Source organism: Strigops habroptila, chromosome 4, assembly GCF_004027225.2.
Source record: "Strigops habroptila isolate Jane chromosome 4, bStrHab1.2.pri, whole genome shotgun sequence".
Classification (NCBI taxonomy): Eukaryota; Metazoa; Chordata; class Aves; order Psittaciformes; family Psittacidae; genus Strigops; species Strigops habroptila.
In genome coordinates this window covers 64,543,116-64,559,215 of record NC_046358.1, presented here as the reverse complement: position 1 = coordinate 64,559,215, position 16,100 = coordinate 64,543,116, and the positions used below count along the sequence as shown (strand labels likewise).

Here is a 16,100-nt window from a genome sequence, read left to right as displayed (position 1 = left end):
ATAGTTAATAAGGGTTGATTCTTACTATTTCCATGCCTGGAGAGATGAGGAAGCGGTGGCACAAGCGCACTGCCCGGCGCCGCGGGGAATTTCATGTTGCGTGGGAAACGAGCCGGTTGGAGAGCAGTGAAGCGCCTGGGGAGCGGGGCGAACGGCCGGCAACGGCTCCCCCCCCCTCTACCGAGGCCGCGGCCGTGCGGCGGCGCTCGCGAGGCCCGGGGGGGGGGGGAGGGGGCCGCGCGTCACGGCGGGGGGCGGGCGGGGAGCCCCCGCTGCCGGGGGGGGTCGGGGACGCGCCTGGGCAGCGGGCGGAGCCGCTGCCGCTGCTGCCGGAGCCGGTCCGCGCATCGGAGGCTGCGCTGGGCTCGGCGCGGCTCCGCTGCAGCCACCAGGAGGGAGGGAGAGGCGGGCGTCGTCGCCCGCGCCGCGCCGATGGGTCTCCTCCTGCTCCTCTGGGCGTGTGCGGCCGCCGCCGGGGCAGGTGAGGGGCCGGGGCTGCGGGGCCGGCGGCCGCTCCTGCCGCCTCTCCGGAGAGCGGGGACTCGGCGTGCAGGAGCGGCATCGGGAGCGGCCCCGGCTCTGCCTGCTGCCGCCGCGGCGGGGCGGGCATCTGTCCGTGCGCGGGTCGCCGCGGGGCGCAGCACGGCTTGTCCCCAGCGGGGAGCCCCCAAGGGGTCCGCTGCTCCGCGGGTGCGGTAGGGCAGGTGGGGCAAAGTTTTCTGAAAGCGGCCGGGGTGCGGGGTACCAGGGGAGCGGGGTACCAGGGAACGGCTACCGTGGGAAGACACGTTCCAGGCGGGCGGCGCGGTGTGCCTGCCGGTGCTGTGCCCGCCGCGTTATTCCGACAGCACAGCGCGACCCAAGCACCCTTTCGTGTTCCTTTTGGGAGGCTTTGTTCTCCTTCCCTTTGCCACGGGGACCGCGCTTCCTCGGTCGGAGGTCGTGAGGGGAACGTTTCGCGATAGTGCTTGTATCTGTTCTCGAAGAGGTTACCCAAAACGGTTATCAGAAGCGCCAAGGAATCCGTGTTTTCAAATTACGATTATACTTGTGGCAGTTATTATCTCATCAGAATCTACAGATCTGGAGAGGTGCGTCATAAAAATAGTTGGAAGAATATACCGCCTCTCGCTTTCACAATGGTGTTGCCACCAGTAATGCACACAGGCTTTTGGAATGGTCTGTAGGACCTGAAACCCCTTCTTGGAATTGCGAAGCCAATCGGGAAGTTCTTTGTGTGCAACAATTGCTGCTGAAGTTGTGAGGGGAAAGAGCAAAATGCCTGCCCTAGAGAAAGCTTGCTCTTCGCTGCATTGATGGCTGCATGTGGGTACATGGAAGTGACTTGCTTGTGTGGAGTGTACTTTTTCTTAAAGTTTTCCATCCCTGACGAGCTCGTTTCACATGTTGGGGAAATGATAAATATGCTGCATACATTGCATGGCTCCACATTAGCTAGATGGAGCGTGGCATGATTGCTGGTGCTTGGGTGGAGGTGATAAAGGCGCAAGCAGAACATACAAGCTGTCAGAGCTGTAAGGCAGAATTAATTTCTTTTAGGGATTTCCTGGTGACATCATTCATAATCATATGGCTTAATCCTCTAAATCGACTGTGGTGCCTTCAGTTCAGATTGGGCCAAATCCACCAAGTCCTAAGATGATTTCTGCTACCGCCCACCTGACTGAATTAGTTGGGAGTTCTGCTTGTGTAAGCCACTGATTTAAGAAAGACAGCCCAATTACTTTGAATAGGAATTGAAAGTTGTACCCGTCAGGATCGGGCCCAGGCTTTGCATGGCTCTCCAGTGAGAGCAGACGGGTTGATGATTAATATTTACCTCAGAAAGAAATGGTCTTGCCAGCTTCTTGTTCCACTGAAGAGAAGCAGCGTAAAATAACGAGATGTGAGTGAGGCTGACATGCCTGTGGTATCTTTCTGATAGACTGTGGGAGGCTGCAGGGGAGACTTGGTTATCATACTGAAGATGCTGATTTGTTGTCTATTAATTATTAATTAGGCTTTTGAGTGCTTGCTGCAGTTTGAAGAGCCATTACAGAAAATGACTTGGTATTTAAAGCAGTGTAGGCTCTTGCTAAATAGCTGCTGTGACATTAGAAATAGTCTTAGCTTTTGAGAGCGTTTTAAAAACTGGAAGGGCACACACTGAAGTTGGCACCCGAGATTCTTCACTGATATAAATTGAAGCCTGTGGAGCTACCGTGATCTATACTTGTTGAGCCTTAGGTATTCAGGCTGGAATAAAAAGCTTTAATAGAGCAGTGGAGCTACTATGATTTATGGGATTGCCTATGCTTGCTGGATGCGGTTTCTGTCCTCACCCTCTAGATGCTTGTGGCAGAGCTTTCAGTGGCTTTAATGGGGTCAAGATTTGTCTTTCTGGACATAGTTTATCCTTTCCGTTGAGCAAGTTTTAGTGCCTACTCATCCTCCCTTAATATTAGGAGGTTTTTGCTGATCTGAATATATCCAAGCCCTTTCAAATGAGGGAGCAGCATATTCTGTTTTTGGCAGGGATAGCAGACACTACCTTTCCCCATAGGTAAGTTCACACAATTTACAGTGTGCTGTTTTTCTTCTGGATGAAACCCTTGGAAGAAATAGTAAGTCCTTCAGTTTTTCTTGTAAAACAATATTTGCTTTAATGCAGGGTTGTTTGTTTTTTTTTTTCCCTCCCAGAAGGGCCACTGTCTGTATTTGTGTATGTGTTTGTGTCTGGAGTTTGTAGGTTGCAGCCCTTGCGCTGCAAGAGTTGCTGTAGGTTGAGAATAGATAGGTTGATAAGTTTTGTCCTGTTAATCAGAGGCAGGTACACTGGAGGGAAGCAGTCACTGGTAAATGTTGGCTGTTTCTTCAGTAGATCTTGACTTCGTGCAAGCGGTTTGGGACCAGAAGAGCTGGCTGGCTGTTTCTAATGCCAGTGTTTATTCCAAAAGGGGAAGGTGTTGTCCAAAGTGTCACTTGTGGTCCTTCAGTGCCTGAGCGTCTAGGGTTGTTGAAGTCAAAGATAGTGCTAAAAGCCTGATGATGTTGCTGATTATCTGGGAAGTTTTTACCATTGGAAAAGTTTATCTGGGTTCATATTATCTAATTTAAATTTCCTACAATAAGGTACTTATATTCACATCTTTATGAAAGCGCAGTGTATTTACTCACTTGGGTATGTTGGCAGCCTTGGAGATGCAGTTCTGCCAGACACCTCTAGATCTTTATTTTCCTTGTAGAGTAAGGTTGCTAGAGACCTAAAGCTGCTACTAAAGCTTTCTACTCTGTCCCTTGAGTAGTAGAATCCCCTGCATTAGCACAACACGTTGTTCCAACAAGTTTTAATTCTTGAGTAAAGGAAAGGAGAAAGTGCTGTGGTACAGATGGCTTATGAGTAGAATACTTAACTTGCTCGTTCTGCACACCTAAGTAATTTCTTAGACCCCTTCAAAGAGAATAACAAATGAATCAATTTAGGCCTGAACATGAAGTCCACTCTGTGGAAATCAGTCTGGATATGCTTTACAGGTAATGCTGTTGCTCCATGGAAGTCAGCAGGACTTTTACCATTGACTTCAGCTGCGTCAGGATTTTCCTGGAGCCTGTTCCCGATAATAACGGTGTTACTGAAAAATTTCACTAAGGAAGTGCTTGAATCCTGCATGAGACATTTGACCTATATGTCAGGCACAAATCTCATGTCACACTTATTGCTATGTTGAGAGGGACACCGTGGTCAGGCTGGCCTCTTCGTATCCCTAGAAAAAGGTCTGTTTAACGAACTTGGTGCACCATAACCATCAAGTTGCCCCGAGCTTTTGAACATAGCAACTTCAAACTACTTGGGGGTGTGAATCCCCTCAGGTCCCTACTAGTTCAAGGAGTGCCAAGCCTTTTCCTGGGTGTAGCCATTTCTAAAGTTTAGATTTGTGCTCCTGCAGACCGGGAGGTGAAGGAATGTCTGCTATTTGTAGGTAGGCTTTGACACACTTCGCTGGCACCGCCTGTGCTGGAATACAGAGGTGCACTTCCCAAGCAATACCCAACAGTTCTGGGAGTCACCTGGGGCTCTTGGATTACAGGGTGGCATCCTTTGTCCTGCTGCCATATCTCCTCCAGGGTCATTTGGCCCAGTTAGGAAAACAGATTACGTTTAGCCTATGAGCTGTGGGGCCTGATCTGTTAGTCACAGCAAGGTATGAGATGTGAGAGGAATTTTCCGTCCTCACGTCTCCCCAGAAATAGTGTGGCCAGTAGATGAATGCTGCAAATTGCTTTCATCTCTTTGCATAGGTGGTTATGCTTTTGCTTATGAAGATACTGAATTAATATTACAGTTTTAGACTGTTTCAACTTGTGTGTAGTAAAATCTGTGGAAAGGAAGTAGTTTAATTAAAAGAATTGGAGAAGAAAATCTTCTCTTTCCTGCAGCAGAGTTACTGTCTTATAAGTAATTACTGTATGCAGTGTGTGTGAATGTAAAAGTACTATAAATGTCCGCACTGCACTAGATATTCTTCTCCATTCTTTTCATTACCTGATTTGAAATAAAAATTGATTCCTCCCTTCCTTCCCTCTCTCCCGCCCTCTTTCTGCCTCCAACAGCTGTAGGATTTGGAATGGATCCTGACTTACAAATTGATATCATCACTGAACTGGATCTTGTGAATACAACCCTCGGTGTAACACAAGTGTCAGGACTACACAATGCCAGCAAGGCATTTTTATTCCAAGGTAAGACAAACATCCTCAATTCTCTTATCTCACTTCTGTCTGCATGAACTCATAAGAGCTTTGATGCCTAGACTGATGCCGTATAATCGTGGTCTGGTTTAACTGTTGCTTTCTTTTATTTTTTTTTGCAAAATAGCCCTTATTACTTTCCTGAAATACCTATGGCATTTATTGTTAGTGTGCTCTCAGGTAGCTGAGGTTAGAGATCTTCAGGGAACTGTTTTTGGGTAAGATTTTAACACTCCCAGTATTTATTTCTAACTAGGTAAGTCAAAGCAGTTCCAAGGCATAGATTTGGTGTATGCATTTTCTCTCTGTGATTATACACATGCAGAGACACAGGCAGCTGGAGCTGTGTAGCTACAAGAAAACATTTGATGTGTTGAAACTGATTAGTAACATGTAGTAAGGCTTTCATCAACTTGCTGCAAACTGTTAAAGTGGCAAAATGGAACAGGATTGCATTTAACTGGCCAAGCTGAGTATCAGGTATGGAATAAGTCACTTCTAGAATTGTGGTGGTTTTCATTCAATATTCTAAGATAATGCTTGTGAAATGTTTTTAAATGGTGATTTTTTTTTTTTTTTGTGAGTGAAATTCTTGATGAATTTCAATCACTCAAATGAATTTTTTATGAATTAACAAGTTTTACCATGGACTTAATCTGTAAAATCCAGATTAAGAGAACATCGCATGGGATGGAAGCACTGAATTGCTACAATATGCTTATTAGATGAGGAAGGCGTTATTATTGAAATTAGTATGCACATTAAAGTGCATCTGGGGACATTTTGATTGTGGAGACTTCCTATGTTTGTTTTTTCTTTGCTATGCTTTACTCTGTGTTGCTGTGCGTGTGTTAGTGTCTCACTTTTTTGCTGTCTGTCCTCTGTAGCCATTTTTAGAGGCAGACAATTATGATCTCATTTAGCTTTTGTTCTGGATCTGCACTGCTAACTGACTTCATTTTAAGATGTAAAAGAAGCTGATCTATAATCTTAGCTCATTCTTTACCTGCTCAAGACCAGTTTAGGAGCCAGAGCAGAGAGAATTCTAGAGACCTCAGATTTGTTAGTCGTGTTTCCAATCTTTTATGATATAATGAGGCATAATTTTCACCAATTCCCAGATTAATGTCCAGAAGAAGAGGATTAATTTATTAATTTAAAGTTATCAATTGTTTGTGGGGTTTTTCTCCCCCATACCCTGACTCCAAGTTTGTGTGTTATAGACAAACAATATTAAAGTACAGTCATTTCTCTAAGGACTGCAGTGGCTGAACATACTCAAAACATTTTAGTATCTCCAATTGCTATTTCATGCAGCTAATTGCAGCCATGCTGGTGAACTGTCATGGTAAGTTTTCACACATTGGTAGTCAGAGCTGCAGGGAAGATGACTGAGAGGTGTTTTTTCAGGACGCTGATTGAAACTGTTGATACTGAAAGTCTGATGGGGAAGATGTTATGGATATTCTGTTCTTTTTGCCTTGGAGGAACCCACCTGTAGTTTACAAACTTAGAGAAAACTGGTGTGAAAAAAGGTAGGGCTTGTAAAACTAACATGAGCAGAAAAAATGGAAGACAGATGTTCATGGGAAGCAATGAATAAAAATTCACTGTACTAGGTGAATAAATTCAAAGCCTGTAGTTAGGTAAATAAAGCTTTTTTAGCTACCAGAACATAAATTCTTTTTGCTAATGCACACAGGAATAGCCCTGTGCTTGGATATCACCTCTGGCATAAACCTTCTTGGAAGACAGCTTGGGAAAATTATTTTCTTCAGTTAAGCTCATCAGCCCTTGGGCTGGGAGAAGACTGAAGACCTTTGGTCTATTACTCCATCCTGAGAGAGGTCTGCGAGGGGTCTTTTGCTGCTGCCATGAGATGGGCCGGAAGTCTGTGGCTGCCCCATTGGCTGCTTCACGTCTTGTTGCTATCTGTTATTTGTTAAATGTCAGCAGTATGTTGGCAGTTGTGTGTATTGCCTTTTACTAACAGAGGTGACTTACTTTAGAACTACTGTTTGGTTGTGTTGCAGGTCCTTTGCAGTAAAACTGATCCAGAACTCAAGGCAGTTTATGCGTAACTGCTATGGCTAAGTTAGAATCTCTTCCTGCAGAGATTGATAAAAACCCCAGCACACATGACATCCCAAGTGGAGAGAAAAGACTGAAAGTTAGTGCTTAGTTTCAAAATTACTATATCCTCTTGGACCAGCTGTTCCAGTCTCCAAGATGTGGTCCTTTGAGCAAAGCTTTGTTTTAGTTCTTACCATTTGGGAGTAGTTAGTGCATGCTGTGCCTTGCTGCGTCATGTTGCTCTGGTGTTGCCTTGGCTCTCTGGGCAGGGGAGGACCTGCTTCACCTGGCAGGCTGATTGCTGAGCATGGAGCCACACGAAAAGACCACTCTTAGGCTTTTCTTGCTGAGGATTTCCTAATTGAGGCAATGAGAAGAATTTGTATGTTCTTTGGTGTGTGCAGTTTTCCTAGGGTCAGTTTTGCTTGCTACCTTTGGTGATGACCTTACAGCAATGTAACAGAGCTCTGAGCTTGCAAAAGGTTCCCCGTGGATCATTTTCTATCTTGTAAGATCAATTTCCTAAAATGGCTTTGCTAGAGCAGTTCAAACTGAGAGTGTTTCTTTGTGTGTCCCTGGAAGTCTACATCTTTGAGGCAGAGAAATGGTAAATTTTCCCTAATCCAGACAGCTGTGTGTACAGTTGTAGTGAAAATATGGATTGTTCTCCTAAGTGAGATTCTTGTTCTGTGAATTAAACTCTTTGAAACAGAAACCTTTATAAGTTTTGGGCATTCTTTTGGTTGCATTTAGAGGCAAAAAGAAGGAATGAAGAAGGGGGGGATGATGGGAAGACACGCACAAAAGAAAGAGAAAATTATTTTAATTAGCTCTTGGATCATTGATATTATCAATTATTACAGTAAGTGACGTACTGTTTGTATGAAGTTTCTGGGGAGTGATGCCATGGTTTGATTTATCCTAGAGCAAATGTAGGACTCTTTGCCCTGGAGAGTTAGCAATTTCAGTCCAGGGCAATCTCAGTGAAGCCAGTGGAGTATTCTGATTTTCTAATAATATTGGTAGTAAGAGTTGAAACACAGATTTCCATGTGAAGCAGCTTTACAGGCAAAGGAACAAAATCAGCTCTGTTGCAAACTATGTGACAGCATGTGGGATTGAGTGCGCCCGCAGCAAGTTTGCCGACGACACCAAGCTGTGTGGTTCGGTTGATACGCTGAAGGGGAGGGATGCCATCCAGAAGGACCTTGACACGCTTGTGAGGTGGGCCGATGCCAACCTTATGAAGTTTAACCAAGGCAAGTGTAAGGTCCTACACCTGGGTCGGGGCAATCCCAGGCACTGCTACAGGTTGGGCAGAGAAGAGATTCAGAGCAGCCCTGCAGAGAAGGACTTGGGGGTGTTGGTTGACGAGAAGCTTAACATGAGCTGGCTTCAGTGTGTGCTTGCAGCCCAGAAAGCCAACCGTATCCTGGGCTGCATCAAAAGAAGCGTGACCAGCAGGTCAAAGGAGGTGATCCTGGCCCTCTACTCTGCTCTTGTGAGACCTCACTTGGAGTACTGCGTACAGTTCTGGTGTCCTCAACGTAAAAAGGACATGGAGCTGTTGGAGCGAGTCCAGAGGAGGGCCACGAGGATGATAAGAGGGCTGGAGCACCTCCCATATGAAGACAGGCTGAGAGAGTTGGGGCTGTTCAGCCTGGAGAAGAGAAGGCTGCGTGGAGACCTCATAGCAGCCTTCCAGTATCTGAAGGGGGTCTATAAGGATGCTGGGGAAGGACTCTTCCTTAGGGACTGTAGTGGTAGGACAAGGTAGGACAAAAAACTTAAACAGGGGAAGTTTAGATTAGATATAAGGAAGAAGTTCTTTACAGTGAGGGTGGTGAAGCACTGGAATGGGTTGCCCAGGGAGGTTGTGGATGCTCCACCCCTGGCAGTGTTCAAGGCCAGGTTGGACAGAGCCTTGGGCCACATGGTTCAGTGCGAGGTGTCCCTGCCCATGGCAGGGGGGTTGGAACTAGGTGATGTTAAGGTCCTTTCCAACCCTAACTATTCTATGATTCTATGATAGAACTGAAGTGGCAATTGAGAGATGTGGCTTGCCTTTGGGAAGCAAACTTGTTCCTAATTCACAAAAGCATAGAAACCTGTAATTAAGCATAGTGATCTGAGTGGTCCTGTTGGGCTTGGGCTTTGATTATTAGAGTATTTCAGCTGGATTTTTGATTGATCAGTTCCATTATTTTTGTGTTTCAGTTCCATTCTCTGTGAAATGGGGATGAGGGAATCCAAAAAGCAGTGTAAGAGCTGGCACTGAATTAGGTGAAATGTAGATATCTAACTCGTAACGGCAGTTCTGCAAAGATCCCTAACATTGTGGTGTCTTGATTATTTATCTTTTATTTATTTGAATGATGAAGAGTGGGAAAAAAGCCCTGGTGTTGGGATGGGTTGTTCTAGCAGAAAAGGGACGAAGGAGGGTGAGTGGAGATTCTTGAGTAGAGAGCTCTTGGGGAATGGGGTACCCAAGTTCCAAGTGTCTGACCCCACATCTCCTTACCTCCAACCAGGGGTCCAAAGAATTCTAGGAAGCAGTTCTGGGGGTGGGTGGGAAATCTACCTCAAAGAAAAGTATTAATTGTCCATCTAGTGCATTACAATAACATCTTAGAAATGCTGAGTTAAAAACATCCGTAAATAGTATCTTACAAACATGATGAAATGATACTGAAATTCCTAAAACAGGATTATAATGAAATCCTGAGTCATGGCCCTGGAGTGGAGCTCAGTCCTGCTCTGTGTTTCAGCTAGCAGGGAAGCTGGGCTTGTTTTGACCCTGTAGGTAGAAAGCCCAGTAGGATCTTGAGATTGGTGGCAGAGAAAGACTTCCATTATAAGTAAGGCAGGAAGAGGTGACTAACTGGTCGTCCTGTTTCTAGATAGACTGAACCCAATTTTTAGCCTAGCTGTTAAATTATGTGATTACCTTAACCAGTCTGACTTTTGTTCTATGCTCAGTTCTTGCTGGGAAAGTAAAATCTTATTTCTTTTACAACCTGTCAGCTATGCCTATTTCTTTTTAATTCCTCTTTTCTCAACATCTATTTTAGAGCTAACAGAGGCTTAAAGCCGTTACATATAAAGCGGTCTCCCCAAGAAGTTTATTAAGGCTTTGCTGTTCCCTTTCCTAGCAATCTGGCAGTATTTTTCAACTAAGTCAGTCTTTAAATTAGGAATGGTCTTTATACTACATAGACTATGTAAAGCACTCTGTAAAATAAACCACCAAGTACAGTTCGAAGTCTAGCTATATGTAGTCCTTTCTTCCTTGACTGTTTCTTTACTTGTATTAAACAACCGCTGGATTTATAAGAGAAAGACGTGGCCTGCAGCTCCTGCAGCACAGAGTTCAGTCGTTCTCCTTCTTCCTACTTTGTACCGGGGACTGCTGAGTTCTTTTCTGTTCAATCGTGGCTCCAACAGGAAAGGTGAAAGAATAACAAGCGTCTTAAAGCACAGAGAAAGGCAATGCTTTTGTGAGAGAAGAGTGAATCTTGTTGAGTTCCTGAAATAAAAGAGCCATCCTGCTTCAGGCCAAAAGAGAGAGCAAAGCTGCAGTACCAAGGAGGGGGTAGAGATGCCTCCCCACAGACTCACTTGAGCTTCCAGATGCAGTACAACCTGTTCTGTCAGTGTTTCCTCTTAGTGTATTATAGATCCTAATTTTTCATTTTAGACACCTTCCTCCTTGACTTGCTAATTCCGTGCTTGGAGACCAGAGGTCTTTCCTGATCCTGCTCTAGGATTCAGAGTCCTAAAGGCAGCTTTCATGGTGCCGAAGCAGAAGGGGTTTGATTGATAGCCAGCTTTGGTGTGCTTTGAGATTGGTGGATAGGGAGAACTGCATAACTTGGCCTGGCCATCAGAAGTGGGCACATACCCTTTATATCAGAAATGTTAACTCTGCTTCTGCTAGGACAGTCGCTGGGGTACACTTGTTATGCCCTGGCCATGTGTGTGGGGCAGTACCTCAGCACTGAAGTGCACTCTGTAAATTCAAAGGCCGGGTGAGTAGGCAGCTGCCTTCCTCATCCGTGTGTGAACATCCTCTCACCCGAGTCTCAGTTAGCTGTGTGCTGTGGCTGAGGTTTTATAGGATCATAGAATCCTAGAATGGTTTGGGTTGGAAGGGACCTTGGTTCATTGACATGGTGAGCATACATTGCCTCATTCTTGGCAGTTGTTTTTGCTTTCCTGGGGTGGACAGCAGGGAGGTCTGCAGCGAGTGGGAGAGATAAACTTCAGTTCTGGAGTTGGGAGGGGAAGGAAGGGAACATCTGTTTCTTCATTTTACCAGGTATTTCCCACTGCCTGCATGGGCTCTTCAGAGGTGGAAAGGGGGGCCAGCACTGCCCTGAGGTGGGGCGGCCGGAACCGGTTGTGTCTGGGTAGGGCAGCTCCCACCTCTCCTCACAGAGGCGCCGGCGCTTGACCACATGGTGCGGGTCTATCTTCATGGGAACTCTGCCAGCTCTTTGAACTTGTGTGCTTTATTGAGCTTTATTTCTTTGAAGGGAAGAGTGAGCTTTGTTCCCTGTTTCTTGTTGTGCCAGGTCTGCGCTGGTTTCCACAAGGGCACGGTGGGTTTTACCCTGTTGATGTCTGTGGGGCGCCTGTCCCAGGTTCCTGGGACCTCAGGAGGGAAAGGCAGCTGCTGTCACATCAAAAGCCTTTATATTTGTAAGCAAAAATATAATCTGTAAGCAAAAATAGCATTGTGAGCAAAATAGCATCTACATCTGAGGTGTGGGTCAGCCTCTCACCCCTATCGTGTGGTAACACTGCAGGTGCTGCTGCTTCCTTGCTGTTAAATGTTGCTGTTTCCCTTCTCCTTCTGCTGAGATCTGAGAGATCCTCCTCTGAGATCCTCCTCTCACCAACAGTACTGATGGTTTACTCAAAGCTGATCCACTTTTGGGCCTTGCTGGTTCTGAAGGCAGCGATGGGCACCTCTGCTTGCCCTTGGTGGTGGCTCATGACCTGTGGCTATTTGGAGATGGTGGGGACCAAACCAGTGTGAGTCTTCCCCCATGACGGGGGTTTGTGGCGTGATGAGAAATACGGCTCATCCCATGGCTTGGGAGAGCAGGATCCTCGCCTGACCTCCACACTCGTCTCTTGGGATGTCCTCCTGCATTTATGAGCTCCAGCCTGGCCCGTAGGAACTGTGGCAGCTGCCTGCCATCCTAGAGATGTGCCAGAGTCCCCTCCGTGCTTTCAGCCTTTTGTCAAAGTTTCTCTGTAAAGCACCACTGAAATAGGAGTTAAAATAAGATGCCAGCAGCTGGGCTGGCTGCACCCAAGAGGATAGAGGAGAGTGTGATTTATCACAGAATCATAGAATGGTTAAGGTTGGAAAGGACCTTAGATCATCTAGATCCAACTCCCCTGCCATGGCAAGGGACTACTCTGGCAGGGACAGTTTCTGAGCTTGTGCCCATGAGCAGGTCATAGAGCAAGGTCTTCATCTCTTTTTGGGATCTCAAGTGCTTCTCCCGCTTTCCCCACTTCCTTCCCAGGGCATTGTGGAAGCTGGAAAGGAGAAAGAAATAAAGCTGGAAATGTAGGGGCAAGGACTGGGCACATAAAGTGACAATAATGTAGTTGGGATGAATGGGCTCCCCTGAGTGCCAGGAAGGGATACCAGCTGGTGCTGGACAGTAGTGGTGAGGAGCAGTCAGGTGAGATTAACTGTGACAGGCAGGGCAAGGAAACAGCCTCAGATGGGGAGAGAAGAGAAACAGCTGCGGTCAGGAGCCGGAGGCCAGGAAGGGGGCTGGTGATGGCCAGGCAGAGGAGCTGTGTCAAGGGCAGCTCCTTGTACAATGACTTTGACCTGAGGGGAAGGGAGTAAAGGTGCAGGGATGAAGAGAGCAGTAAGGGGAGCTGTGGGCAGCAGCTGGGAGGAGCAGTCTGCAGACAGAGGTAAGGGGCTAGAGCCTGGTTGGGAAACATGAGGACTGGAGGCTTAAACCAAGGGGGTAGGACTGGGTAAAGGTTTGCTTATGGTAGAGGCAGCATTAGGGCAGCGTAATAGGGAAAAGCGCTGAAAGTTCAGATGTGGTAGTGCTGTAATGTATCTGTGATGCGTGCTGATATTTAACAAGTGGTTTTGGAGGATACAACATGAGTAATATAGGGCTTTTAATAGTGATTTAGAACTTCTTAGTGATTTGGAGTTTTAATTTTGCTGTGCATTGGTTGTTCACTTGCAAAGTTGAGGTACTAATGCCCTTTCCTCTAACAACAGTGGTGTGAAAAGAATTAATTAATATTTGTAGAGGTCTTGGATGCAGTGCTGGAATAATTACCTTGGTCATGGTCTGTTCTGTCTTCAGAGAAGGATTTGAATACAGTAGATATACTGTTCAAGGAACAATAAAAATAAAGCAAAACTTCAGACCCTTCTTTGTTAAGTAAATAGGTTTTCCTCTTTGTTCTTTACTTTTTGCCCTGAGACAAGGACCCTCTGGAAAGTGGGTGCGTGATCCTGTAATTAGGAATGGTGCTGGAATACACATCCTGCAGGGTTGAGCAAGGTTTGCCTGTGACACTTGAACTCTAACATCTGTCTAACCTAGCATTTTTATATATATATTTAATATAAGTAATATTTTAATGTGTTTTGTAATTTTTTTTTTTATTAAATCATTAGGCTAAGTAATTTTTTTTTTTTCCTTTGCAAAAATGACAATTTTCAGAACAGAGAAATAATGCGGAGTTGGAATGCAATGAGCTGGGAGGGAATGAGTGAGATGAGTCATCTTCAATGGAGGGAATTAAAGATCACTTGAGACATAATTATTGAACAATGCTTTGAGGCTTTCATGATGCATAAACTACTGTTAACTTTGTGAGTTCCCAGAAGTAGTTCTTAAAATGCACTTACATACCCATCCAATGTTGGCTGTTTGCACTCCTGTTTAATGTTTGAATTACGTTAGAAACCTGCCCAGGAGTAACATTTAGCAAGCATATAGATGAAGGTATAACTTGAAAATCCTTGCAGTTTCTCATTCCATATCCTCATTTTTCAGACACCCCTGCCCCCCAGCCAAGTAAGTGCTGGCTAAAATAGAAACCTAGTCACATTAAACGACAGTGACCAATTTCTACTTTTCCCATGCTGAATGTTGTCATGCTGCCTTCTGTTACTTGACATTTTTTGGGTTTCCTGTCATGTCTGTAATGATCAGGAGAGAATTCTGAGCACACGCTGCCTCTGTCCTTGGCAGTTATTTTTGCTTTTCTGAGAGACAATAATTGTGCTACTTGTCTATCTTCATTGCCAGGGTGATAAGTACAGAGGGGAAGTGGGATAAGCACTTCAGTGTTTCTGTAGTATGCTAAAAGCCTCGAATGCTTCTGGCAACCTGTTGATGAAGTCCTGTAATGAAGATAAGCAGAAAGGAAGCAAAAGGTCTCTGCTCTTCAGTGGGCAGAGAAGGGATGCAGAAATTAGTTTCTGACACTGCTAGTAAGTGTAGCATTGCACACTGCGTGAGCATCTACGTGCTTACAATGAAAGTAAATCAGTTCAGATAAAAGTAAGAACAGCAGTTTGAGCTTCTTGTATCTTCATCAGAACAGAAATACAACAAAAATTGTCTTTTTCATAGAGTTTTCATAGAGTCCCAGACTGGTTTGAGTTGGAAGGGAGCTTAAAGCTCATCTAGTTCCAACCCCCTGCCACAGGCAGGGACACCTTCCACTGGACCAAGGTTGCTCCAAGCCCCATCCAACCTGGCCTTGAACACTGCCAGGTTTTTGGCAAACTGATACTTTGAAGTCATATCATACTCCATGTAATCAGGTTTTATTAGCTACTTATTTAGTAAATGGGTATTAAACAGGAAAAAGGATATCATTTTATAACATCTGGTCAGACAGGCGCAGGCGCTACTCAGAGCCCTGAGGAGTTGAGGTGAAGTAGATTTGATACCTGAGCTGTGCGAAACAGCGCTGAGTACCCCTCAGTGGAGTATCCTGGCCAAGTTCAAGGCAAGTCCTTGCACCTGATAGTTCAGTTCCGGGTTGCTGGACAGATGCTGTGGTAAAAGAGAGCAGAATTGGAGTGTTACTTGGCACTGCTGAGTTAAAACCACTTGAAATGCAGAGGCGGGGAAAAGCAACGCTGAAGGATTGAGTTCTCACTGTAAGCAATGAAACAAGGTGGCCCATTATGGTTGTTTTTCATCCCAATTGGTTTTTAAACCAATTTTAGTAGAAATGTGTTAATATCTATTTGGTAAGAATATTTACCCTCGTCCTACTTGATTACATTAATTCAAAGCAGAGTTGCATCTTCTGCCTGAAAGGAAATGGTGTTATTTGAAATTACTGTCACACAAATTTAAACACATACAATGATGTGGTGGGTTTTTGTTTTAAGATTTTGTACCTTTACAAATACACAAAAGCAGATATAATCAGACCTAATTCAAGAAGCAGGCATGGCCCATTTCCTGTGGTGAAAAATCCTGTTGTCTTCAACTACTTATCAAGAATAAAAATTAGATGCTACTCAAGGCCTCAATCTACTTCTTCTATGCCAAATTCTAGATTAATCTTGCCACCTGCAGTGTGGCTGTGTAAATGACATGAAGGGGACAATTTTTCCTCTTAAGTTTTCATTTTTGCCACTTAAGTGGTGTGAAGTAATCATGTCACCCTGTGCTCGTTTATGGCATCATGGCATGTGATTGCCTTGCCTTTTGTGGCCTATTCAATAATACAAAATGCAGAACAGGAGATTTATTTCATTTTTTTTTTAATAGAGCAGACAAAAAAATTGGTTTTGGCACCTGATGTCCACTAAAGCATTCATCTAAATCCTTAAGTATATGGGTTACCTACTTGCTAAAAAAGCAAAATTGGTTCTCTAGTTCTGACAACAGGGATCCGTCAGTCACTATTTTTGAGCAATAAATACTGTAGCTGAGCACTGATGTTTTGGCTCCCAAAAAACCTCTCAGTACAGTCTTTCTGTCCCCTATTGTCCCTTTGTGTGTGACAGCATTTCTTACATAGTTACATCTGAGTTTCCTACTGGTCCTGTATGCTATAAATAGTAAATAAATAGCTAAGAATCCCTGCAGCTGCATGTATTATTTTCCTGAGTCCATCCTCCCCTTGGACACACGGGTGACTCCTCCCTCCGAAGCTGTGAGTTTTCTGTTTGGCATCAGTGGGAACAGATACCTCCTACAGCAGACGAGTTCGTGTTGTAAAGCTTAGTTCTGTATCATGTCCCCCCT

At 45.0% G+C, this 16,100-nt stretch overlaps 1 protein-coding gene across 2 annotated transcripts in view; it reads left to right on the top strand.

The window, feature by feature from the left end:
• Positions 1-277: 277 nt before the first annotated feature.
• The window catches only part of NELL1 (neural EGFL like 1), a 283,745-nt gene continuing 267,922 nt past the window's right edge, over positions 278-16,100 (top strand). The window contains exons 1-2 of one of the 2 annotated variants that reach the window (XM_030483848.1): positions 278-481; positions 4,612-4,740. In XM_030483848.1, coding sequence (XP_030339708.1) covers positions 433-481; positions 4,612-4,740 — 178 coding nt within the window. In that variant the 5' untranslated portion in view covers positions 278-432. The remainder of the gene's footprint in view (positions 482-4,611; positions 4,741-16,100) is intronic. The other variant, XM_030483847.1, reaches the window with a different exon arrangement.